The 24,867-nt window shown below is 46.7% G+C and overlaps 1 protein-coding gene across 4 annotated transcripts in view; it reads right to left on the reverse strand.

Moving 5' to 3' along the window:
• LOC147603503 (uncharacterized) overlaps positions 1–23,967 on the reverse strand; it is a 60,684-nt gene extending 36,717 nt beyond the window's left edge. For all 4 annotated transcript variants that reach the window (XR_015265609.1, XR_015265610.1, XM_086796537.1 and 1 more), the window contains exons 1-2: positions 23,628–23,967; positions 23,397–23,510 (exon numbers count right to left, since the gene is read on the reverse strand). Coding sequence is in view for 2 of the 4 variants with exons in the window: in XM_086796537.1 (XP_086652663.1) it covers positions 23,397–23,510; positions 23,628–23,756 (243 nt within the window). In the remaining 2 variants the exon portion in view is untranslated. The remainder of the gene's footprint in view (positions 1–23,396; positions 23,511–23,627) is intronic.
• Between the last annotated feature and the right edge of the window lie 900 nt (positions 23,968–24,867).

The raw sequence follows: 24,867 nt of genomic DNA on the forward strand, positions 1-24,867 counted from the left end.
CCCGAAAGACTATTACAGCTACGCAATTAGCACAACAGTTTATCGAGCAATTGTTTAGACTATGCGGGTTACCGCAGGACATAGTCAGTGATAGGGACTTAAGTTTACAAGTGATTTTTGGAAATTGTTTTTGAGAAGTTGGAAACAACTTTGAATTTGAGTTCATGGGAGGATATGCTTCGAGCATATGTATCCAAAAGACAGAATTCATGGGAGGATTATCTTCCAGGTTAGAACTTGCATATAACAGTACTAAGCATACAAGTATAGGTTTTAGTCCTTTCATGCTTATGTATGGTTTTCAACCTAGATCACCTGTTACAGTAGGATTCTCAGGACTTCAGCATGATGCAGCACGTAATTTTTTGCAAGATATGCAAGAAATGTTACAAGTTGCGAAGGAATCTATTAGAAGTGCTCAAGACCGAGACAGATTTTATTCTAATCGACATCATTCACCCAGAGAGTTATCTAAAGGAACGATGGTGTATTTGCAAGTTCCGAAAGATTCCGAGACTTTACGGACAAGTCGATCTCCGAAATTATCCGTGGACCATTTCGTATTACACGACGAATTGGTTCAGTTGCATATGAATTGGATTTGCCTTCTCATGTGAAAGTTCATCTTGTATTTCATGTCAGTAGACTTAAGGAAGTACTGGGTGGAACAGACCAGTTAGTTACTCCTCGAGAAATCATAGATGTCGAAGACATGACATTTTTTCCACACGAACCTAAAAAGATTCTTGGATTTCGTGAAAGAAGATTGGGTAATACGCTTATCACAGAATACAAGATCAAGTGGAAGGATCATGTTGAGGAGGACGCTACATGGGAGACATTGACTACTCTTCAGTGAGATTACCCTAGCTTTTTAGTGAGCTCAGGAGTGAGCTCTTAGAGGAAGGGGAGTATGTCATGTGCACAGTGTGTATCTACCATGTGCTACACGCACACAAGACTAGCTTCGAGGTTTGGGGAAGCTTTTCAGGCTAGTAGGGATAGACTAACGGGCGGGCACCCAAGTATGGACGGGCGGGTGCCCAAGTGTGGACGCCCAATGACCGGCCAAGAGCCTATAAAAGGGTGGCCAAGGTTAGTCATTATTCATATAGAGTCTCGCATGATTTGTGAGAGCTCTATGGTCTGGAGCCTGGAACTAGTGCAGACGTGCACTTGCTTCATGCAGCCAAGGCCGGCAGCAGTCTCGAGGCCCGCGAGGGTAGCTTCGTGGCAGTATGGGACGTCACGAGGTAGAGATTGGTCGATACGTCCATCTAGTTAGCTCAGCTCGTGGCGGCTCGGTGGGGACAGCCAAGACTTGTGGGCTTGCCCACGGCTGTCGTGGTTGGGAGGTGAGTCATGCCTGCACCCCCTTCTTGTTTGTTTGTTTCTTGCAGGTTTTGAGTCATGTACCAGGAGCGTGCCACGAGGAGATCCTATGGGGATTTGACAAGGGAGACCTTGTCCACGGCACCCCCCCACCACCACGCGCATTCCCCCACTCTGTCATGGACACTGTCACATGTAATTATCTAATTATCCCTATGACGCATTGTCATGTGCATGCCCAATCAGGGCCCAAGAACCAGTCCATGTGGACAGCTTTTGGATGCATCGTATCTAATTATGCACTGTTAGCACACTTGGCCAAGCAGCTGACCAGCGCTTTAGCATTGTAAGATCATTCATAGTCTGCAAAGCTAATGCATATGGTATTATCAAATTTGCAGTCTTCACTTGAGTGTTTCTTCTCAGCTGGAGGATGGCACAACTTGCTTTGCATGGTAGACATGCACTAATATGCACGACAGACCTTAATGTAGGTCTGAGAACATCATTGTATATATTCATGTTTTGGAATATTCACTCGATTACGGATCCATATCTCTTGTCTATTGTGTAATTATGTAGCATGCAACTGGTATGATCATGTAATGCACAACAAGGCCACCTTTTTACTTTTATGTCAATGAACATGAAGCAATCCACTTTTGTCTTTATTCATAGGAGATAGAGCTGAAGAAAGAAAGAAAGAAAGAAAGTCATATTACCATCCACGGAATGCCTTGAAGGCATATGGGACCAAAAACCGGTACCTCACAATCATTACAATGCACGTCGGGGTGCACTTAGGCACAAGCAAAAGATTAATGAAAACCCTAGGATGATAAACAACTATCTATGATACAAAAAATGCCGATGGCACATTAGAATGCTAGTCAATTGGGTTTAGGCTTACAGAAGTCCTTGATTATTGCCCTGAGTCAACACCAAATTGGGTCCCAATCTACCCGCGTAAGGGCCCCCTCCTGCAAGCAAGAGTATTTGCTTTATTACTTTGGAGCATTTATGTTACAATGCAGAACACTTACTAAGAATGATTGACGAAGGAATGCCACACGCAAGGATGATGTAGATCGAACGTCTGCTGAATCATCAAACGGGTTGAAGACAACTTTGAAGCCACTTCAGAGAGCCTTATACATACCCAGATCTGCTGAGGGAGATGCACTACTGAAGGCTGAACACTGAAGAAAGCTTTGGGCTGCCTTGGGACTGAAGCACTAGGGTGCTTGCCTGCACAAGACAGAAGTCTCAAGCACACATCTTCTGCACTAATCTATGACTGAATCTGATGAAGAATGAGATGATTTATGCTATAGACTGAGGGGCTGCTTTTATATGGGTTCAACCTGCTGGTCGGTGCATAGAACTGATGTCAGCCTGCTATAAATGCTCACAACTGCAGAAAATTGTCATTTAATGCATACCGCCTTCACATGTGTGATGCACCTGTCAAGGCTGCCGGACGACTAATGCTTATTATCCCCAACTGGCTGTCCAGCACACTGCCAACTAGGCCTTAGCGCCTAATATGCCTCTCTTAGGTGTGGCCTATGGTAGCCCGCAAGCCAAAGGCTCATAGGCTGCTGGCCCCCAAGGGCTGGCCTAGAGCCTTAATTCCTTTATGCTTTTGAATGCTAAACCTAAATGCCTCTAACTGCTTGCTAAGCTAGGCTGACTCATATGCTCGACTCCCAAATAGATGATATGGTTTATTGGTCATTTTGGACCAAGTCATGGGTTGTGGCCAACATGGTCGACCTACATCCATGCCTATATATACTAGTGTGGCAACCTTTATTCAGTCTCAGATCTTTGTAATAAAACTCGTCCTTGTAAATATTTGGAAATAACATGATTTCAATGTTTTACGCTCCAAAATAAGCGTTGTGCAAATATGAATCTTATAATCTTAAAATTGTTTTTACAATGATGGCCAGGACAATCACCCTCCACTTCCCAATGCGCTTTACACTGACAGAGGTTGCAGCGGCGGATTCGGATTATTCTTGCGAGACATGCAGGACACCCAGTCAGGGTGCTAACCACAGAGGATATTGAGGAGATCCGCCAGCGTCCCATGCGGCACATATTATGAGATGGAGGCACCTAAGTGAGACACTGACACCTACGGCTTGGAATGACCTACATAGCTTGTGCCTGCCATGTCCCTGGACTAGGGCTCACAATGGGGTCACAGCATATGGAAAATGTTCCTAAAAAGGTACTACTTCTGCACAAGTATACCAATGACGATGAGCCAATGTGTCACACTGCACCTCAATGCATGGGTGCATGTGACAAATTACAGATATGTGATGAGCATTAATTTGTGTATGCTAAAAAGATCACGCTCCTGCAAACATGTTACATTGGTATCAGAGCATCTGGTCAAGTCAACCTTGTGGGTAGGTAGGGTTAGCAATGCAACAGCTATGGAGGCTTAAACTGATGCATGGCGATGAGTGTAGTAAAGACAAAGTGAGAGATGTATCAAACTGAAATGAGAGGCTCAGTGAGTGCACGACTCAAAGATACTTTGATTAATAATTGTTAGAGCTCCAGGAGTACAATACTTTTATAGGCTTTATGACACAGCACACATTGGGGCAATGACACATGGCAAGTGCCCATGGCATTGTGGGAAATCCTGTTAGGGTTAGGGTTTTGGAAGGCACCTCAACAGGAGGCGTGAGAGTGAGAGAGAGGAACACGACTACTCATATATTGATAATAATAAAGTGAAGTATAATAGCCACATAAAAGATGTGACCTAATAGTGTGTTCACATGGTCCGGTCATAAATAGTGCCAGGTGGACCAAATCACTTATAAACCTTTATAAGTGAAACTAAGCTAAACTGGGGGAGAAAACCTCCACTAACTGAAGTAAAATGTGCCCCAGTAACCTACTGATGATCACTAGCACTCCCCTGGGTGCATACACAGCATAAAACCCAACAAACCCCCCTGGAGTGATATGTGATCACTGTACATCATCCACCAAAAGGAAACAAATTCAAAGCAGTGCGGAATGCTTCGAATTTCAGACGTGGTAGTGTCTTGGTGAAGATGTCTGCCACATTCTGATCTGTAGGGCAGTAAATCAGACTGATATCACCTGCCTGGAGTCTCTCCCGAACAAAGTGATAGTGAATCTCAATGTGTTTCGTGCGAGCATGAAACACAGGATTCCTGGCCACGGCAATGGCACTCTGACTATCAGTATAGATAGGTGTAGGCTCCTCCACTGAAATATCCATATCAGTCATAAGACGACGCAGCCATACACACTCAACGGTAGTAGTGTAAGCTGCTCTGTACTCTGCCTCACAAGACGAAGTGGCCACTGTGGTCTGTTTCTTGCTTAGCCAAGAAATACATGAAGAGCCAAGAAAGAAACAATTTCCACTAGTGGAATGTCTGGTATCAAAATCACCAGCCCAATCTGAATCGCTGTAAGCATATAGCTGCATGTCACCCCCCTCAGGATAAAGCAATCCAAGAGACAAGGTACCCTGCAAATACCGAAAGACACGCTTCACAGCTTGCCAATGTGACAATCGCGGGCTGTGCATGAATCTGCTCAACTGAGATACGGCATACTGAATATCTGGCCGTGTAGTACACAAGTAAATAAGGCACCCAACAGCCTGAGCATATGTAGTGGCATCAAATAAAATACTGTCATCCTGTAGTGACAGTTTCATCCCAGGCTCCATAGGAGTGCTGATAGGCTTGCAATCCTGGAATTTGAACTTCTCCATAAGTTTAGCAACATACCGAGATTGCAACAACCCAATGCCTCTGTTATCCTGCACAAACTGTATGCGTGTACGAGCCCCAAATCAAACATGGCAAATGTCTGTTGCAGTATCTCTTTAAAAGCTGCAATTTTGTCATCATTTGATCCCATGAGCAAAAGATCATCTACATAAAGACGGATGACTAGCAGATCTTTCTCTTCTTTCTTTACATACAAAGTGGCTTCTGATGGACTGTTCACAAAGCCTTGAGTGAGCAGGAAAGCATCTATCTTTGCATACCAAGCTCGTGGAGCTTGTTTCAAACCATACAAGGCCTTTTTCAGCCTGCATACTTTCCCTTCATGACCATGTTCTGCAAAACCTATGGGCTGATGTACATAAACTTCCTCCTCGAGGTCCCCATGTAGGAAAGCAGTCTTGATGTCCAATTGATGAACAACCCAACCACGATGTGCAGCCAATGCAATGACACTCCTAAGTGTCGACATACGGGATGTAGGAGCAAATGTCTCCTCAAAATCAATGCCCTTCTTCTGTGCATAGCCGTTTGCAACTAGACGGGCTTTGTACCTGTCAATGGATCCATCTGCATGTCTTTTCAACTTATAGACCCACTTAGTACCAATGGCTTTCTTGCCTTTGGGCAGATCAACCAAATCCCATGTTTGATTCTTTTTAATAGAATCAAGTTCATCCTGCATGGCTTTGTTCCAATGCACATTATCTCGTGCATCCACAAATGAATCAAGCTCATCATCATCTTGTAAACTAGCTGCCATAACCATATTTAAATCCATGATGTGTGCATGCTCATTGGTCCGTGTCTCCCTACAAGTACGGCCAGCAAGAGGAGTCTCTAGATGACTGTCCTGTAATGTCCTCAAATACCATCTAGGTATATGTCTGACCTGTGGAGCCTGTTGCCCCATATTTGGCTCAACTTCTGGCTCTATCTCCTGCTGAATTTCTGCACCACCTTCATGATTAGCTGGCTGTCCTACACCCTCATGGGTTGGATCACCAACTATGGAATGAAACTCCATACGTAGTAGGCCTTCAAACACATCATTTTCAGCCTGATTTACATCATAATTAGCCATGGATAATTCTGAATTTTCATCAAAAATCACATCCCGACTAGTGAATATCTTCTTGGACAGTGGGTCATATAACCGGTAGCCCTTGCTCTCACGGCTATACCCAACAAAAATACATTTTGTGGCTTTATCATCCAACTTCCTCCTCAACTCTTTGGGTATGTGTGCATATGCAAGACACCCAAAAGTACGAAAATGTGATACGGAAGGCTTGCGGCCATGCCAAGCCTCAAAAGGAGTAATGGAAACCAATGCCTTTGTGGGACATCGATTCAAAATATGACAAGCACACATAACAGCTTCCACCCAAAAGACATGTGGTAGCTTCTTTGCCTTTAACATACATCTGGCCATCTCCATGAGTGACCGATTCTTCCTTTCTGCAACCCCATTTTGCTGTGGAGTATAAGGAGTAGTATACTGATGCTTGATACCTCTACTCTCAAGAAAGGAATTCAACATGTGTGACACATATTCCCCCCCTCGGTCAGAACGGAGGGTCTTAACCTTGCATCTTGACTCTGTTTCAGCAAGTGCTACAAAGGCCAAAAATGCATCATATACCTGTGATTTCTCTGTCAACGGATAGACCCAGCATATACGAGAGAAGTCATCAATAAATGTAGCAAAATAGAAGCAACCTCCTAATGACTTCGTCTGCATGGGACCACAAAGATCACTGTGTATAAGCTGCAACTTTGCAGTTGCTTGTAGAGCCTGATCACGTGGAAAGGAAAACCGATGCATTTTTCCCAAAATACATCCTTCACATATGTGATCTGGAGGCTTCTCCATAAGAGGTAGGTCTGTCAACATGTTATGTCGCTGCATAAGCATAAGACTACCAAAATTTACATGCCCCATGCGAGCGTGCCATAACTCCGCATCAACCATAGCTGGAGTAAGAGTGAATGCATGATAAGCAGACTGATCCACTGGCTGAAATGCATCCAACTGATAGAGTCCATGACATAATGTACCAGTAAGCATCAAGGTCAAGGCATTAGCTTTGTCTCTGACCATGCATTTGTCATCATCAAAGTTGACTTGCATACCACACTGTGCTAAAGAAGAAATGGACAACAGATTCTTCTTTATCCCTGGTACATATAAGGCATCTGTAAGGCGAAGAATAGAGCCATCAATGGCTGTGAGCTGAATCTCCCCAATGCCACGAACTGGATATGAAGCATTATTGGCACACTGAACGGTCTTGCCAACAGGGGCAAGGCATACATTACAAAACAAATCCCTGCGAGATGTAATATGCTTTGGAGCACCACTATCAAAATACCAAGTACATGCATGCTCAGTCACACTGAGTGCCTGTGAAGACCAAGAGGCATCATAACTGCATGTGTAGAAACAATAATCCCTGTCTTCAACAAAGGAAGCAGTCTCCGGAGGAGCTTTAGAGGCATCGTTTACAGACATCCCAGATTCCTTCGCCTTCTCTTTGGCAATCCTCTTCCTACACTTTGTGATGTAGTGACCTGGCTTCTTACAGTAATGGCATTTGCCCTTCTTCCTAGGCTGTCCATCACCTTTCTTGGTATCCTGAGATGAACCACCATCACCTGAATTCTGATTTGAACTCTTTGGCTGAGATTTGCCTTTCCCTTTTTGACCTGTCACAAATGCTTGTTCAGCACTTGTGTTCATGTTCATGTTCTTCCTGATTTGCTCTTCCTGTGACAAGAGAGCAACAAGTTCCTGATACTTTAGGGACTCAATAGCATTCCTCATGCTGAGGTTCAAAGAGGTATGAAAAGCCAAGCAGGATCTTGGCAAAGAGTTTAAGATGGTGGATACAAGCTGTGTCTCACGAATAATCTGATGAGTTGCTCTCTCAAATCCTGCAGCTTGTTCAAGTGGCTAGACATATCATCTCCTTCATGCATCTTCTGGTTTTCCAGCTCTCTTTTCAAAAATGAGATCCGTGCCTCATTACGAACAGCATACAAGTGCTCCAAAGTCACCCATGCATTCCGTGAAGAGCCAACTGAACGAATATGAGGTATAATAGACCTCTGTACTGACAATGCAATAAGTGATAAGGCTTGTGCATCTTTGGCATCCCATGTCTTCTAGGCATTTGTTCTTTGAACAGGCTGTGGCTAACCCGGTGCCTGTGCCTGTTGTCCTCTTCCACGAGCACCCCCTTGGGGAGGAGTCTCTGGAGCCAATGGACCTGGACGTGGTTCATCACCACTAACAAAATCCCAAAGACCTTTTGTTAGTGGTTCATCACCACTAACAAAATCCCAAAGACCTTTTGCCACGAGCACATTTCTCAGCATGAAACTCCACAATGAGTAATTCATGCCATCCAGCTTGTCTTCCTTAGACAAGTACGTGAACACATCACTCTGCTGTTGATTTGCCATTATGCCAAAGCACAATGCTGTACCTATGTATCAAAAAACCCAAAGACCTTTATAAGTGAAACTAAGCTAAACTGGGGGAAAAAACCTCCACTAACTGAAGTAAAAAGTGCCCCAGTAACCTACTAATGATCACTAGCACTCCCCTGGGTGCATACACAGCATAAAACCCAACAGGCATCACTGCTTATCACATACACACATAAACGGCTACAAGAGGTGGTTCACACGCACTTACACACATACTTACATAAGTGAGTGTTTACATACATGTAAGGGCTTTTCACACATGGACACAAGTGGGTACACAAACAGGGAAACATGTATACGAAACGGATACACACATAGAGACTCCGAATACCCAACAATCTCCTCTTCGAAGCCAAGGTGGTGAGAGCCTTACGCAAGAAAGATGCTACCACCTACCCTATCCACGCTGCCTCAAAGCAAGACACACCATGCGTCACCTCCCGTGCCATGGTCATAGAGTCTCTCTAGCCAAGGTTTTGGACCACGGTAGGGAGGTCAGCATTTAGAGAAGCAGCTACCTTCAAACTCCATCACATGTTGCAAGGGAGCGATCTAGCCATGCACACCACCCGTGGCATGCTAATCCTCCAATTAGCTGCTGCAGCAAGCATAGTCACAAGGGACGTGGGGGACGGACCCCTGGGACGGGGAAACGTCGTCCCATAACGTGCGGGAACCGAAACGGATAGGGGACGGCCAAGGGACGTGTGAGCCCACGTTGTAACAAGGGGACGGCGATTCCAGGACGGCGGGACGGCGATTTCGGTGGGACGGGACGGGACGGTCAGGTCAACTGACCGTTGCGCAACGTTGACCAGTCTGCTGTTGCACCCTGTAGCCGTTGGGCGCCTAGCTATTGAGCAGCCCTCCCAACTTGGCCCATGGCTATAAGAAGAGCCCCCATTGGCACATGCTATAGGAACTTCAACTTTCAAATCTTCAAGACTCACCTCCGGCCTCCTTGGCACTTGCTCTAGCCTCTTAGCTCTTGCCTCTTGGCACTTGCAACACTCCTCAAGGCTCCAGCAAGGCTCAAGGCTCCTCAACTTTCAAGGCTCAAGACTCAAGTGGGCATTGGGCAACCTGGCAAGGCTCTAGCTCTCCTCAAGCCTCAAGGCTCAAGTCGCATTGGGTAAGTTGTAATTTCAAGTTGTCACTTGTAGTCTTGTTGCTCTCCTACACTCACCTCTTGCTCTCGCCTCTCCATTGGCAAGCCTCTCCTACATCTCTCTCCTACACTCACCTCCATTACTCAAGCCTCTCCTACATCTCTCTCCTACACTCACGGTCTCACCTCCTCTTGCTTTAGCCTTTAGGCTTTAGCCTCTCCTACACTCACCTCCATTGCTCAAGCCTCCTTGGCACTTGCCTCCATGGCATCTTCATCGCGACCATCCCCCGCACCTCGTTCCAGCGGCGCCAATACGAATAGAGGAAGGAGGACCGAAGGTTGGTCTTGGTGGGAAGAGGTCAACTCTGATCATCCCGGAAGTGGAGGAGGCTCTCGCCCATGGTCCTGCAAGCTATGTCCATATAGGTGAACGGGTGGGGCGGATAAAGTGAGAGCTCACCTCTTGCATGAGCCCGGTCATGAGGTCCGATTTTGTGATCACGTCACACCGGAGACAAGAAGGAGGCTTCTTGAACGTGTTGCCGCACACGAGGCCTTGCTTTCAAGGAGGAGAGTGCCGCATGTGGCCGTGGATCCCGCAACACTAGTGAGGCCATCCCAAGGTTCGGCATCCCCATGGGCATCCACTTCATCAGCCCCCTTGGGCGCATCACCCGCCCCACAAGAACGGGCCCCAACACCATCCTCCATGCCGACCGCATCCACACACTCACGCCGGCAAAGTACTCTTGATGGTAGTTGGGACCCCAAGAAGAAGGAAGAGGTGGATACGGCCATAGCCCGCTTCTTCTTTCATAACCACATTGCTTTCCATGCTGCCAAGTAATCAAGAATTAAGATGTCTAACTTAAGATCTATCATTTTACAATGTTCCTCTTACAAGTTACTTGAACTTTGAACTTTGAAGTTGATCGATTATTAAATTATTCCTTTTTTGTGGATAGATCAGACTACTTCAAGGTCATGGTGAAGAAGATAGGGGAGTATGGTCCAAACTATACGCCCCCATCATCGGAGTCCTTGTGGAGCAAGCAACAGAAAACACGAAGCGACAATGTGCAAGGAATGGAGTGTCCCTGATAGCCAATGGATGGAGTGATACGCGGAAGAGGTCCATCCATGGCCTCGTCACATATTCCCGCGATGAGATGTACATCGCCTCACATGATGCTTCTGGGACCAAGAAGAGTGCTGATGTGCTAGCAGCAGAGTGGGCTAGTGGCATAGAGATCATTGGCCCAAACCTAGTTGTGGGCTTTGTTGCTGATGGGGAGGCTTCAAACAGGGTAGCCGGAGCGATCATTGAGAGCATGTACCCCAACATCACCGTGTCATTTTGCATGGCACATTGCTTAAATAATCTCTTGAAGGATATTGGGGACTTGCCATGGATCCGGCCTATCATCCAAGTGGGCAGCCAAATAGTGACATTTGTCACAAACCATCAGTTCCTATGCCATGAATTCTCCAAAAAATCTAGCCGTCAGCTCCTCAAATACTCAGATACGAGGTTTGCCTACAACTTCTTGATGCTCCACCGATTGAAAGAGTGTAGTGGTGCATTGAGACAGTTGTTCATTAGTGACGAGTTCACTTCTTCACCATTGGCTTCCACTGAGACAGGAGCTCTATGCAAGGAAAAAGCAAAGAGCACTGATTTTCGGGAAAAAGTGAAGTGCATTGATGCTATGGTTCAACCTATTGTCCACTTGATGAGGCTTGTGGATGGTATGAAACCATGCATCAGCAAGGTATATGAGGCTATGGACAGCATGATAGAGAAGCTGAGGGATTTGGAGCCAGATGAGGATAGGTACGAGGAGATCCGTGCCCTGTGTGTGCATAGGTGGAACTCCTACTCCTCTCCTTTGCATGCAGCAGCCTATGTGGTGGACCCTGAGTTTCAGGGTAAAGGGCAAGAAAGTGAGGCAAAGGTGAGAAAGCTATGGAGACTTGTCTTGACTCGACTTGTGCCTAACCCAAATGTTAGGCGGAAGACCCGTGACCAGTCATCCAGGTATAGGAGCTTTCAGGGCTCTTATGGAGACATGGATGCACAGGATGATCGCCTTCAAAGTTGAGGCTGCTTTGTGGTGGGAAGATTTTGGTTTGGATGGACCTCAACTTCAGCATCTAGCCATCCGCATTCTCAGCCAGGCAGTGAGTTCCTCTTGCCTAAAGCAACTTTGGAGCTCATACAATCACATTGCATCGAAGAAGAGGAACCGTCTTGGGGTGGAACAGGCAAATGATCTAGTCTTTGTGAGTGCAAACTTGCGAATGCTTTGCAAGAGTGCAACCGCAAAGGCTGATGCATTTACCGAGTGGGAGATGTCTCAAGATGATAAGGAGTTGGAGGAGCAAGTGGAGGACATCTCTATGGAGCCTACAGGCATTGCAGGGACCCATGATCGTGAGGCCAGCACTTCACATGGCCCTTGAGGCTTTTTGACATATATACTACTCTAGTGATAGTCTCTTTTTTGTATGCCACTTAAGTGGTTAGGGCCTAGGCCTTTGCCCTTGTCTTTTGCTTTAGCCTTTGGCAACTCGGTCCTGGGTGCCCGATCTCCTTTTTTGTAACACCCATGTTTTTCCTAGTATGACTTAATATTGATGCTTTGGAAGTGTAAAGTGACTTTGTTTTAGTATTGTTAAGTTTCTTGAATGAGTGCTTACTTAAAATTGCATATTTTGTATGCCGTCCCATGCCGTCCCCCATTCCCCGTCCCAGTTCCCAAGAATCCCCGTCCCCGTTCCCTGCCCCATGTTACTATAACAGCAAGGCCAGCTCTTCGTCACCCCCCCCCCCCCCAACTCCTAACACGGATTAAAGAAATCACGGAGCCTTTTATAAGTGAAGGCAATACAAACATATAAAGGATAAATAATATCAATAAACCAGATCCAGGACTGCACGCTTGAGTTGGGGGAGCCCCCCATGCCTGCCTGTGTGCGTACGCCGCCTTTCTCCCCCACTACCACCCAGTCCCTCACCTCCTCCGTCCCATCCAGCAACATTCCCCCACTCTGTCATGGACACTATCACATATACTTATCCCTATGATGCATTGTCATGTGCATGCCCAATCAGGGATTCCCATGGACATGTCCCACCAATGCAGCAGCCATCTTTTGTGCAGGATCAGAGACCGTGTATGAGCCGATGGACTGCAGTTTTGGGCAGCCAGATACTGGACAGCAGGTGCCCAAGAACCAGTCCATGTGGACAGCTTTCGGATGCATCGTATCTAATTATGCACAATTGGCACACTTGGCCAAGCAGCCGACCAGCCCTTTAGCCACTATATAGGGACAAGTTAAGGGTCATTGTAAGATCATTCATAGTCTCCAAAGCTAATGCATATGGATCATTCATAGTCTGCAAAGTTAATGCATATGGATTATCAAATTTGCAATCTTCACTTGAGTGTTTCTTCTAAGTTGGAGGATGGCACGACTTGCATTGCATGGTAGACATGCACTGATATGCACGACAGACCTTAATGTACATCTAAGAACATAATTGTATATATTCATGTTTTGGAATATTCACTAGATTAGAGATCCATACTTGTCTATTGTGTAATTATAACTGGATGATCGTGTCATGCACAACAAGACCACCTTTATACTTTTATGTCAGTGAGCATGCAGCAATCCACTTTTATCTTTATTCACAGGAGATAGAACCGAAGAAATGAAATGAAATGAAATGTTATATTAACGTCTTCAAAAGGCCATAATGACCTATGAGACCAAAAGTTACATCATGGTGGATCTGATACAATGTCTGGATAAAAAACCCCAGAAAATGAAAAATAAAGATGATACTACTGGCACCTAGAAAATGAAACTGGAACTGGAAGGTACACTATGGAGGTACCTCCATCTCATAATATGTGCCGCATCGGACACTGGCGGATCTCCTCAATATCCTCTGTGGTCAGCACCCTGACTGGGTGTCTCGCATGCCTCGCAAGAATAATCCGAATCTGCCGCTGCAACCTCCGTCTATGCTGGGATGCCCTCCTCCGTAGTCGTGGGCGTCTGGACCACCCAAGCTCAATCGCACGATCAATCGGTGTACCCCTGGTGTGGGCGGTATCCATGTCCTGCTGCTGCTGTGGTCCATCTGGCGCAGTGATGGCGGGACTAAAGAAGTCTGTAATGTGCCTCTGAGTCTGGCTCTCTGTGCGCCTAAGCAGGCTATCTCTATGTCTCCGCAGCTCAAGCAAGAACAATCCCAAACACCTCTGGTCCTGGTACCCCATGACTCTGGAAAGTGGTCCAAAACCCTCTCTGAATAAACAGTGGAAACGACCACGTATCTCATAGTATGCAGTACAATGGCATATATAATGCAGCTCTGTCTCTGGCTCCCCATGGCATACTCGGCATATCCTGGCCTCAGCTGGTATACCTCTATATCGGCCAATCTCAATCTCAAGCTGGTGTGAGGATGTACGAATCTGACCAATAGCACATCGTACTGCATGAGACAAGTGTACATCCATGTAACTGGGTCTGATCACAAAACCATCTGCTGTGAGCTGAAGAAAATGCTCTCTGTAGAAAGCCATCTTCGTGCCCAGCTCCTCAGTCGGCTGTATCCATGTCCTCCTAATGTCCAGCTGAACTAAATCCTGACGGATGAGTCTGGTAATCTCTGTCCGTGTAAGAGTGAGAGAGGGTGCCTCCAGAGAATACTGGAAGGGAGGCAATCTGTCCATGCTAAAACCATGTGCCTGGAACCAAGATGTCATCTGTCCATACCAACAAGCCGTGTCTCCCTGTAAAGCCAACTGTCGGGAGGACTCCAGGGCGAGGCGTGCATATCTGTCTCGGGGGAGATCCCACAAGCCATGTATGTAGGAGACTGATCTCGTAAGAGCCTCAATCACCAAAGGGGCAGCCGCCAGCTCTGCTCGAATAATCTCATGAGGTACCACAGCCTTGGCTCTAATAAGCCTAGCAATCATAGATACCAAAGGCCTCTCCATACCTCTCCACCCGCCTGCGCTGTGATGGCCCACTGAAGGTCCCCATATCTGCACTCCATAAAGCATAGCTGATGTCACTAGAGTGTCAAAAAGCCAGAGTTTCGTTCGAGGTTCCTGAAACTGAACCTGCGAACACATCCTCTCCAAACCACCCAGGGCTGCATGTGCTCTAGTCAATCTAGTCTCTGCTGCTCTCCTCATCGAAAACACTGGCCCACTGAATACTACCCCAAGATATGTATATGCATCTGTATACTCCACAATCTCCTGCCCATATGTAAATGTGGAAGCTGATCGCCTAACCCACTGTGGCGTGGTGTTAAACACCATAACCTTGGTTTTGCCAAGGTTGACAGACAATCCACTATCATGTGCAAACTCATGTAAAGCATCCAGATGACGATGCATACCCTCAGGAGAGTCAGAGATCAACACAATATCATCAGCATATAACAATAGTGGGATCCATGTACCTGCTAGCTGGGCTCCTCTGTCCCCCAATCTCTCAATGTAGTCAGAAGCCTCATCCACATACATACCAAACAGTGAAGGAGATAACGGGCAACCTTGCTTCACTCCTATAGTGGAGTGAACCAAAGTAGAGACCCCCTCTGGGGTGCGTACCTGTCCTGCAACTGATCTGTATAAAGCCATAATCCCCCATATGAGCTCTGTGGGTACCCCCATCTCCTGTAATCGCCTCATCAATCTGGCTCTGGGCACTGTATCAAATGCTTTGCGGAAGTCCACAAAGCTACAATAAATTCGTCGCCCATGCGACCTGCCCTCCTCAATAATGGCCCGCAGAGTCAAAATGTGGTCAAGAGTAGAGAAACCTCTCCTGAACCCTGCCTGTCCCTCTGCTCGAATGCCAACTCTCTCTGCCCATCTACTCAACTGCTGCTCAAGAATGGATGCATACAATCGTGCTAGTGTGTGACCAATCATAATAGTGCGATAATTACCTGGCTCCATAGGGTCCCCTGACTTGAAGATAGGCACGATGGTGGACCTACTCCAAGTCTCGGGTAAGCCTTCGCACATAGCACGATTGAACATCACTGCTAGAAGCTCTGCCAGCATGTCTCTCGCATGAATAAAGTGCTCATCAACCAATCCATCGTGATCATATGCTCTCCCAGTCTTCATCCTATCAATGGCCTTCCTTACCATCTCTGCGGTAAAGAAAGTACATGTCTGTGGGCATGGTGCTGGCGGGTCAGGAAAAGGTGTCTGTCCAGGAACTGTATATAGAGATGCTGCATAACTACCCCAGACCTCTGTAGAAGTGATGGCCAAAGCAGGGGAGGACTCGTGAAACAGACGCCAAGCCTCCCTCGAATCCTGGCTCAAGAACAGCTGGTATAATTCCTGCTCTAGCTGAGCAAGGAAGGCCCGCTTCTTCCTTCGCACAAGGCGTCGGAAGGCAATACGTGACTGTCGGTGAGTAGTGACTCCCAAAGCAACCTCCCGCTGCAGTCGGGCTCTGGTCTCTCTGCACTCCTCATCATAGAGAGAGAGAGAGAGAGAGAGAGAGAGAGAGAGAGAGAGAATGCAAAGTCAACACCAGATTGGGTCCCAATCTACCCACTTAAGGGCCCCCTCCCGCAAGCAAGAGTATTTGCTTTATGACTTTGGAGAATTTATGTTGCAATGCAGAAAACTTACTAAGAATGATTGACGAAGGAATGCCAAACGCAAGGATGACGTAGATCAAACGTCTGCTGAATCATCAAACGGGTTGAAGACAACTTTGAAGCCACCTAAAGAGAGCCTTATACCCAGATCTACAGGGGGAGATGCACTACTGAAGGCTGAATGCTGAAGAAAGCTTTGGGCTGCGTTGGGGCTGAAGCACTAGGGTGCTTGGCTGAGAATGATGTATGCACAAGACAGAAGTCTCAAGCACACATACTTTTGCACTAACCTATGACTGAATCTGATGAAGAATGAGATGATTTATGCTATGGACTGATGGGCTGCCTATATATGGGTTCAGGCTGCTGTATTAGAGCTTCAACAATCATTAATCAAAGTATCTTTGAGTCATGCAATCACTGAGCCTCTCTCATTTCAGTTTGATACTTGTCTCTCTTTCTTTACTATACTCATCACCATGTATGAGCTTAAGCCTCCATAGTTGTTGCACTGCTAACCCTAACTACCCACAATTGGTATCAGAGCCATGCCCTCACCTTGCTGACCGTACGTATGCTCAGCCCGCCTCACTGCTGCTGTTTCGCCTGTTTGTTGCCGCCCAGCCTCAGTGGTCGCATCCGTTTGGCCTGCTCTGTCCAACTCATGTGGCGACACTGGTGCGCATCACTCTACCACTGCCATCATCTCAGCTGTGTACACCATCGTAGCACCAGTACTGCCCATCCTCTCAGCTATTCAGCTGGCTCTATGAACTCCACCGCCAACAACCAGTGCTGTTTGCCAGTGTTTCTTGGGGGAGTTTGTTCAATGCCTGCCAACTACATCTATGCATCTTATGTCACCCAGCAACAGTTCTTCCCATCTGCCCACTGTCAAGGCTCTGCCTACAGCTTCTCAGCCTCATCCATGGCGCCTCTTTCACTTTGTTGGCAGTCACCCCCTTGCCTCTGCAGCAGAGCTCAGCACACTTCCACATGTGTAAGGCCTGTCTGCTTCTACCAGATTGCTCCCATAGCCTGCCAATGGATTATGTGACATTGCTGGCACTTTCAAAATTCAAAGTCTCAGTTGTTTCCTTCTTGGTCGTCATCAAGCTTGGGGCCCAACGAGCAGTAGCATGGAAATGCAGCCAGAAGAGACCAGTCTTCATCGACAAATGCTCAAGAAGTCCTTAAAACATCCCTTTTTGTGTTTATGTATGAGTCATGGTTCTCTGACCAGGGAGTCCCCCGAAAACTGAGTGAAATAATCCATGTGTGCTCTTTCCTTTATATATATATTTTTTTTTCCCGCACGAGAGATTCTGCCATTAGTTACCAAACAAAACAGCCATGCTGGCTAAGTACAAACCCAAGTCCATGGAGGGGAGCGATACCCAAGAAAACTGAAAAAGGAGGGCAGGGTGCTCCTCTCCCCTGGCCAGCCGCATTGGGAGGAGAAGGCTACCTCATACAATTTGGGGGGGAAACAACCGCACAGGTGGTCTATAATGCTAAGTGGGCTCACCACCATCGTCAGTGAGAAAAGGACTATGATGCCAAGTCTGTAGGAGGCCCCTCGGAGCTTCTGCATGCAATCGGAGCCACCCTGAAGCTTCCCCCAATGTCCAAAGATCCCTACACCATCAGCTGATTATATTGAAGCTCAGCTGATTATGGTTGACCCCTACACAAGCTAACTAACCTAGCACAAACTCAACCAAGGTCATCTTTTCACTCAGAGCCTTTCCTTCAATAGAATTCTATTCCAAACAACACTGAGAGACCCAAAACAACCAAGAGAACTCTTCATTTTCACACAACTTGACCTTTTGTGAATTTAAAGAAAACTGCACAACTCACAATACACCCTAAGAATCGGGAATTGAGCAGATGAGAGAAAAAAACTGCAAGAGATCAAGGGAGCTCTCACACAAATAACCTCAATAGAAACCAACTTATACTCTCAACCCTATCAAGATCAACAATAACAATAAGATCTGCAGCAACAGCTTGTAGGGTTCAACCATCCAATACAAATGGGAATTGTTTTGAGCAATCCTTGATCTAATCCAAGTTCCAACAGTGATGCAACCTTAGAGGTTCTCTGACACCACACTCCACACAAAACTCTCTATCACCTCTGCAATCCCTGCTCTGGAAAGATCCCCACGTCGCCTTCTTCTCATAACAAACCAAATGATTTCCAACAAGCTACACAGCAAACTTCCCAACATAAAAAACTTGCTTCTCTCACCACTCTCTTCTTCACCACAAAGCTCTCACCCTCTCCTCAATGTTCTCTCTTCTGACTCTTCCCTTCAATTGTTTCTAATCTCCAATACCCCCGTCCCCACATTGCACCTCGCAACTATTGCGTATTTTTTTGTCAACCACTCCCACCATCTACACATGCAGCAGTCCCACACTTCACTTCAATAGCTGTACACCTAAGGTTGGTGGCCATGCAACATCCCTTGTTCCTAAAGTTTCATACATACGCTACAAGTCTTATTATCTTCGTGGGATGTGGGCAGGGACCTTGGGCCACAAAAAATCCTATCAACGTGTACTCTGTTAGCAGTCATCTCCTGTCTGTATATTTACACCGGGGCCTCTGTTGTGGGTGTGCCCGCCCGATTTAGGTGTTTTCTCATTTTTCCCCACTCTCCATATTTTTCCCTATTTTTATCGAGTGTGCGAGGCTGTCCTATGCTTGTTGGCTGGTCCAAACACTGGCCGACTGACCCTGTCACGACCCTGTGTTTTCTCTGGACAAGATGCAAGTGTGCACGGGGACATGGTGGACAGTGTGAATGGCATCAGGTTGGAGTGAAAAAGGGAGCCCATGTGTGGACAACCCCATGTGTGAAAGGGGGCAAAGAGACATTAATTAAAAAGGTTTTATAACCTTTGGTGGCCAAAAATTAATGTTTTAAAGGTTTCAAAACCTTGGGAGGCCCCTAGGGCAATTTTTAGAGATTACTCCACTTTTGGAGGCCTATCTCTCTCTTTTCTCCCTCTCTCTAGCTTTTTGGAAAAAGGGGTGCAACTTCTCATGCGTGGAGGAGAGGAGAAGTGGACTGCATGTTGGCTGCGCACAGGAGAATTCACGCAGATCTGTACGACTGTACGGACAGCTGTACGGACAAGACAGAATTCAGCAATGTGCTTGGGTTTTTGGCTGCAAGTACAAGGTCACTTGGTTATGTTTCTTGGCATGGGAGTGATGCAAGCTCGCATGGCTGCGTGCTCATGGAGCAGATTGTTTTCTTCCTGCTAGAAAGGAACAGTGGGACCTACAGTTATGGGCATCTCTATGTTGCCAGATGTTTCATGAGGGAACAGGTAACTAGATGTATGGAAACAGGACAGAAGTTTCAAAGGGAAACAGGCCTAAGGGTTTCATGTGGAAACAGGTCGTAGATTTCTCGAGGAAACATGTTATTGGGTTTCTCCAGGAGATAGGTCACATGCAGGCAGAAGGTACAGGAATGGACACATGTTTGGTACAGCCTTGCTACTGATTGGACAGGGGACAGGGAATCCATGACAGAGATGGATAGTACCCTTGGAAGGTAGAGAGGGTTTGTACAGGTGTGTCGACTGTATGGTATGCTGTGCTGTGATGCGAGTTCTCTTTTGAGAGACAGTTTGGGAGTCTGTGTTGTGATGCAGGAGCACTGGATGTGTCAGGGTGTGATGCTGTTCATAGTGTGAGAGGCTATGGATGGTTGTGGCAGCCTTGATCATGGGAGAAAGCTTCTGTATGCAGACTCAATGTGAAAGAGTCTTTCGATGCGAACAATGGCTGGACTTGTTTGTGGATGCCAAGTGGACAAGAAGCCATGATGCAGGTTCTTTGCAGGCTTCAGGGGTTCTACTGTGACGGCTGAGTTTCCAGCCTTATATTGTAATCAAAGCTCTTATAATCAATTAAAGAAATACCGCAAGGGGTGCCACTTCGTTTTGGGGCCAATCGGTGTCCGTGTACTGTTTGCAGCAGCACTCTAGCTCCCCCTGTTTGTTTTCTTTTTCTAGGTCCTCAATGGCGTTGAAGTGTTTTATGTGCGAGTGTTTGTTTCACCGCCCGTTCAGGCAGGTTTACAGACCCTGCTGCTCCCCAACCTTCCTTGTATACTGGCCGACTGATAGTTGCTAGTCGACTGGAGTTGTAGCAAGTCGTGGACATTTATGTCGCTGTCGGCTGTCTTTTGAGCAGGCCGACTGGCTGATGGGGCCATATAAAATGGCCCCTTGCCCCCCACACTTCTGTATTCAGTACTTCGGAATTTCTTGTGTATATAGTAGAGTCACACGCCTCTCTCTCTCCCTCTATTGCTGTGTTTTTCTGCAGTGCACTTGCTCTTGTATTTTCAGATTTTGTCTTCATCTCCGCGCTTGCTCTTGTGACTTCTTTCTAGATCTGAAATGGCAGTCAGGTCGCATTTTCATTGGCGACAATTCCACAATTCCGATACACAGTGAGGGCCGGATGGAGATCATTCCCGATGGCAAGGGGGGTAAGCATTCCTCTCGTGTTCTTTATGTCCCAGCACTTGGTTTTCATCTATTGTCAGTGCATGAGGTATGCAAGACTGGCTTCCGGGTGGAGTTTGAGGAGCATTCTGTTGCTCTAAGGGACCCCGAGACTGGCTAGGTTGTTTGGGAAGGCGGCCTGGAGAATGGTATATGCAAACTCTCCGCACTCTCCACTGTGAGAGGTTCTCAGGTTGGTAACTTGTGGCACTTTCAGTTTGGCCACTTAAATGTGGATGCGTTGCGGCGAGCTTTCCGGGACCAAATGGTGGTTGGCTTGCCAAATGTTGGCAGCAGGCAAGGATGCTGCAGTTCTTGCATACGTGGTAAGCAGCACAGGGACTCCTTTTCAAAGCAGGCTTCCAAGCGGGCTTCGAAACCATTGGAGTTGGTACACACTGACTTGTGTGGACCTTTGCAGACAGCATCCTTGGGAGGTTCTCTATACTTCATGCTGCTTGTTGATGATTGTTCCAGATTCACATGGGTCTATTTCCTTTCTCAAAAGGACTAAGCTTTTGCTCGGTTCAAGGAGTGGCATGTGATGGTGGAGAAAGAGTCTGGATTGCAGGTGAAGAGTCTCCGGGCTGACAAAGGAGGTGAATTTTCTTCTAATGCTTTCGTGAGATTTTGTGCGAAACATGGCATCAAGAGGGAACTAGCCAATACACGTTCGCCATCAGAGAATGGAGTAGTAGAATGAAAGAACAGGACTATGATGGAGATGGCGAGGACGATGCTAGAGCATCGTGATCTTCCTCGTCCACTTTGGGGAGAGGCTGTGGCTACGGCTATTCATATCCTCAACCGGTCTCCGACGACTTCAGTACCGAACATGACTCCCTTTGAGGCATATTTTGGCAGGAAACCTGATGTCTCCCATTTTCGTGTGTTTGGGAGCGATGCGTATGTTCACATTTCCGTGTGTTTGGGAGCAATGCGTATGTTCACATTCCGAAGAAACAGAGGGGGAGGCTCGACTCAGTCCCAAAAGCTTATATTTGTGGGGTATATCTCTCTTTCCAAGAGATATAGGTTATTTGATCCAAAGAGGAATGAGATTGTTGTCAGCAGGGATGTGGTCTTTGATGAGCATGTTCCGGTTTCCACTGTAGATGAGCCGCCACTTCTTGGAGACCCAGAGGATTCTAATGATGATTATTGTTCCAGCCGGACAACCTCAGTCAGTTCAGGAGGTTGAGCCCGTAGCTGGAGTTGAGCCCCCGCAGCAACAGGATGCTCCGCGTTCTGTTCGAGTACCCAAGTGGTTAGTGGACACCCTTCGGGAGTCGGGTGTCACAGAGCTTCCCTCCGAATGGACCACAGAGGACAGACCTCGAAGATCGCACAAAGTCCGTGATAAAAGTCATTCAGCAGAGCTTTTACAAGTAAACTATGCTTTGATGTCTCGTATCTTGCGGGACAAAGAGCCCACTTCCGTCAAGGAAGCCCTTGCACAGGAGACTTGGAGGAAAGCCATGCAGGTGGAACTGGATGCCATCGAGAAGAACACTTCGGAGTTGGTACCAAGGCCGTCAAAACGGTTAGTCATTGGTGTCAAGTGGGTCTTTAAGAACAAATATGCGTCAGATGGGTCGGTGGACAAACACAAAGCCAGACTTGTGGCTAAGAGTTATGCTCAGCGGCCAGGCATCAACTATGAGGATACCTTTGCACCGACAGCGAGGATGACCATGATTCGGACCATTCTTGCATTTGCTTCTTCTCAGCGGCGGTGGCCCGTGTATCAGATGGATGTCAAATCTGCGTTCCTTAATGGTGACCTGCAAGAGGAGGTGTATGTTGAGCAACCTCCAGGCTTTGTGGTTCCAGGATCAGAAGGGATGGTATACAGGTTAAGGAAGGCCTTGTATGGTCTTAAATAGGCTCCCAGGGCTTGGAATCAGAAGATTGATTCCTTCTTTCTCCGGACTGGATTTCAGAGATCGGTTGCAGATCCCAATCTGTATCTCTTTCGAGAACGCGGCATGTCATCCTCGTAAAATAAGGCCTGGCTTGCCTCTGCTATCCAAGCAACTGCACCCCACATGACTGTGCAGGCGGTCCTCAAATCAGATGTGAACAGTCGGAGGTTGCGCTGCCACACCTGCAGGGCCCTGGGGAAATCCCAAAGGTAGTGCCGCTTGCTCTCCTCCTGGGCCCCACACCAGCAAACTAGCCGGCCACCCAGCGATCGTGGAACCCTTGAAGTACTCAAGTGAGTATCCTTAGAACAGAAAAGGACAGTCTGCAACTCCTAGAATACTTCTATCTTGAAAGCTCTTATGCATTCATATAAAAATAAATACAACTATTTTTGGGAGACACACACACACACATCTATTTCCATCCCAAAAATATAAGAAACTTAAGAAACTCTGTTTTATACCTTTTGCAAAGGTCAAATTAGAGCTACAGTAGAATATGGAGATCAGCTCTTTGCAAATAATGGAATTCTTACATGAGAGCCAACTCTTGCGTTTGCATAAGCCTTCAGAACTCTACCCACAAGGGTTGCCACAGTTAAATCCACTGCCAAAAACTCTGGTTGCAAAGCCTTCAGCGCCGAGTCCACCTGCTCATAACAAGAAGGATCTTTGCTCAAGAGTGCAATTTTTTCAAAGGGCAGGTTCAAAGACAACTTGTGAGATTGCATCAGTTGCAATGCACATGCAGGAGTGAGCAGAACTACCTGAGGGCAAAACGGTGAAGCCGAGCAGTAGCACGTGAAGGTACTCGACTTCCTGAGATAGTTCGAGTTGGTGGGACGTGATGTGAAGACGCTTCTTCCTGCAGCCAAGTGTTGCATTGAAGCCTCCATGGAGTTAAGCTCAAACACAAATGCTACACGTATAACTTATCTACGGGGTGTGTGCCTCATCTTTATTTGACACGACCGCGGTCGTGGGATCCACGGTGTGACACCGTAGTGGGATCCACGGTAATGCCCAGTTTCTAGGTCTCCCCAGTTTCTAGGTCTCCCCGGGGTCATGCCTTGAGGAAGTAGCGAAACCGTCTACACGACAGAGACAAACGAAGCTAATGACAAAAGCATTTTTCTATTTGAGTCTTAGAATGAGCGTGCTCGTTTCTGACCCCAGCTCGAAAAACAAAAAATAGGATCCACGGTGAGAGGTCGAATCAGAGCACGAGGGCCGTTGGATCTACGATGATAGGGGGCCAAGTGACCAGACAGATTGCACCAACGATCCCGAGTGGCGAGTAATTTTGAGTGGTCGGGATTAGGCAACGTCGGTAGACGGTTGGTTGGCTATCTTCTCAGGAGGAACGTGATTCAAAAGCCATCATTCATTGAGAGTTAAATGTGGTAGTAAATAGCACATGGGTTGAATGAATGCAATTCAGAGTTAATGAATGCAATTCATTGAGAGTTAATAACAAGTAAATAGCACATGGGTTGAATGAATGCAATTCATTGAGAGTTAATAACAAGTAAAAGATTTTTTCAAATTTGAACTCCACGCACAAGGCTAGCGCCCATAAAAGCAATCTTGAAAAAGAAGTACACTCACGCAAACTAGAACTATGGTGGATTTACGTGAGGTATACCAAACACAACGAGCAAGTGGGAAACAAGCGAAATAAAGAATGAGTGAATCGCGTTAATATTGTTGAACATACATTGTTTTGATGCACATGTAAGCACAAGTAATGGACACACTTTTGCACGAGATCACGCCAGCTCGAAAAACAAAAAATGGGATCCACGTTGAGAGGTCAAATGAAAGCACGAGGGCCATTGGATCTGCGATGATAAGGGGCCAAGCGACCGGACAGATTGCACCAACGATCCCGAGTGGTGAGTAATTTTGAGTGGTCGGAATTAGGCACAACGTCGGTAGACGGTTGGTTGGCTATCTTTCTCAGGAGGAACGTGATTCAAAAGCCATCATTCATTGAGAGTTAAATGT

The sequence above is a fragment of the Cibotium barometz genome, chromosome 64 (genome assembly GCF_041138505.1).
Source record: "Cibotium barometz isolate CiBa-2024 chromosome 64, ASM4113850v1, whole genome shotgun sequence".
Taxonomy (NCBI): domain Eukaryota; kingdom Viridiplantae; phylum Streptophyta; class Polypodiopsida; order Cyatheales; family Cibotiaceae; genus Cibotium; species Cibotium barometz.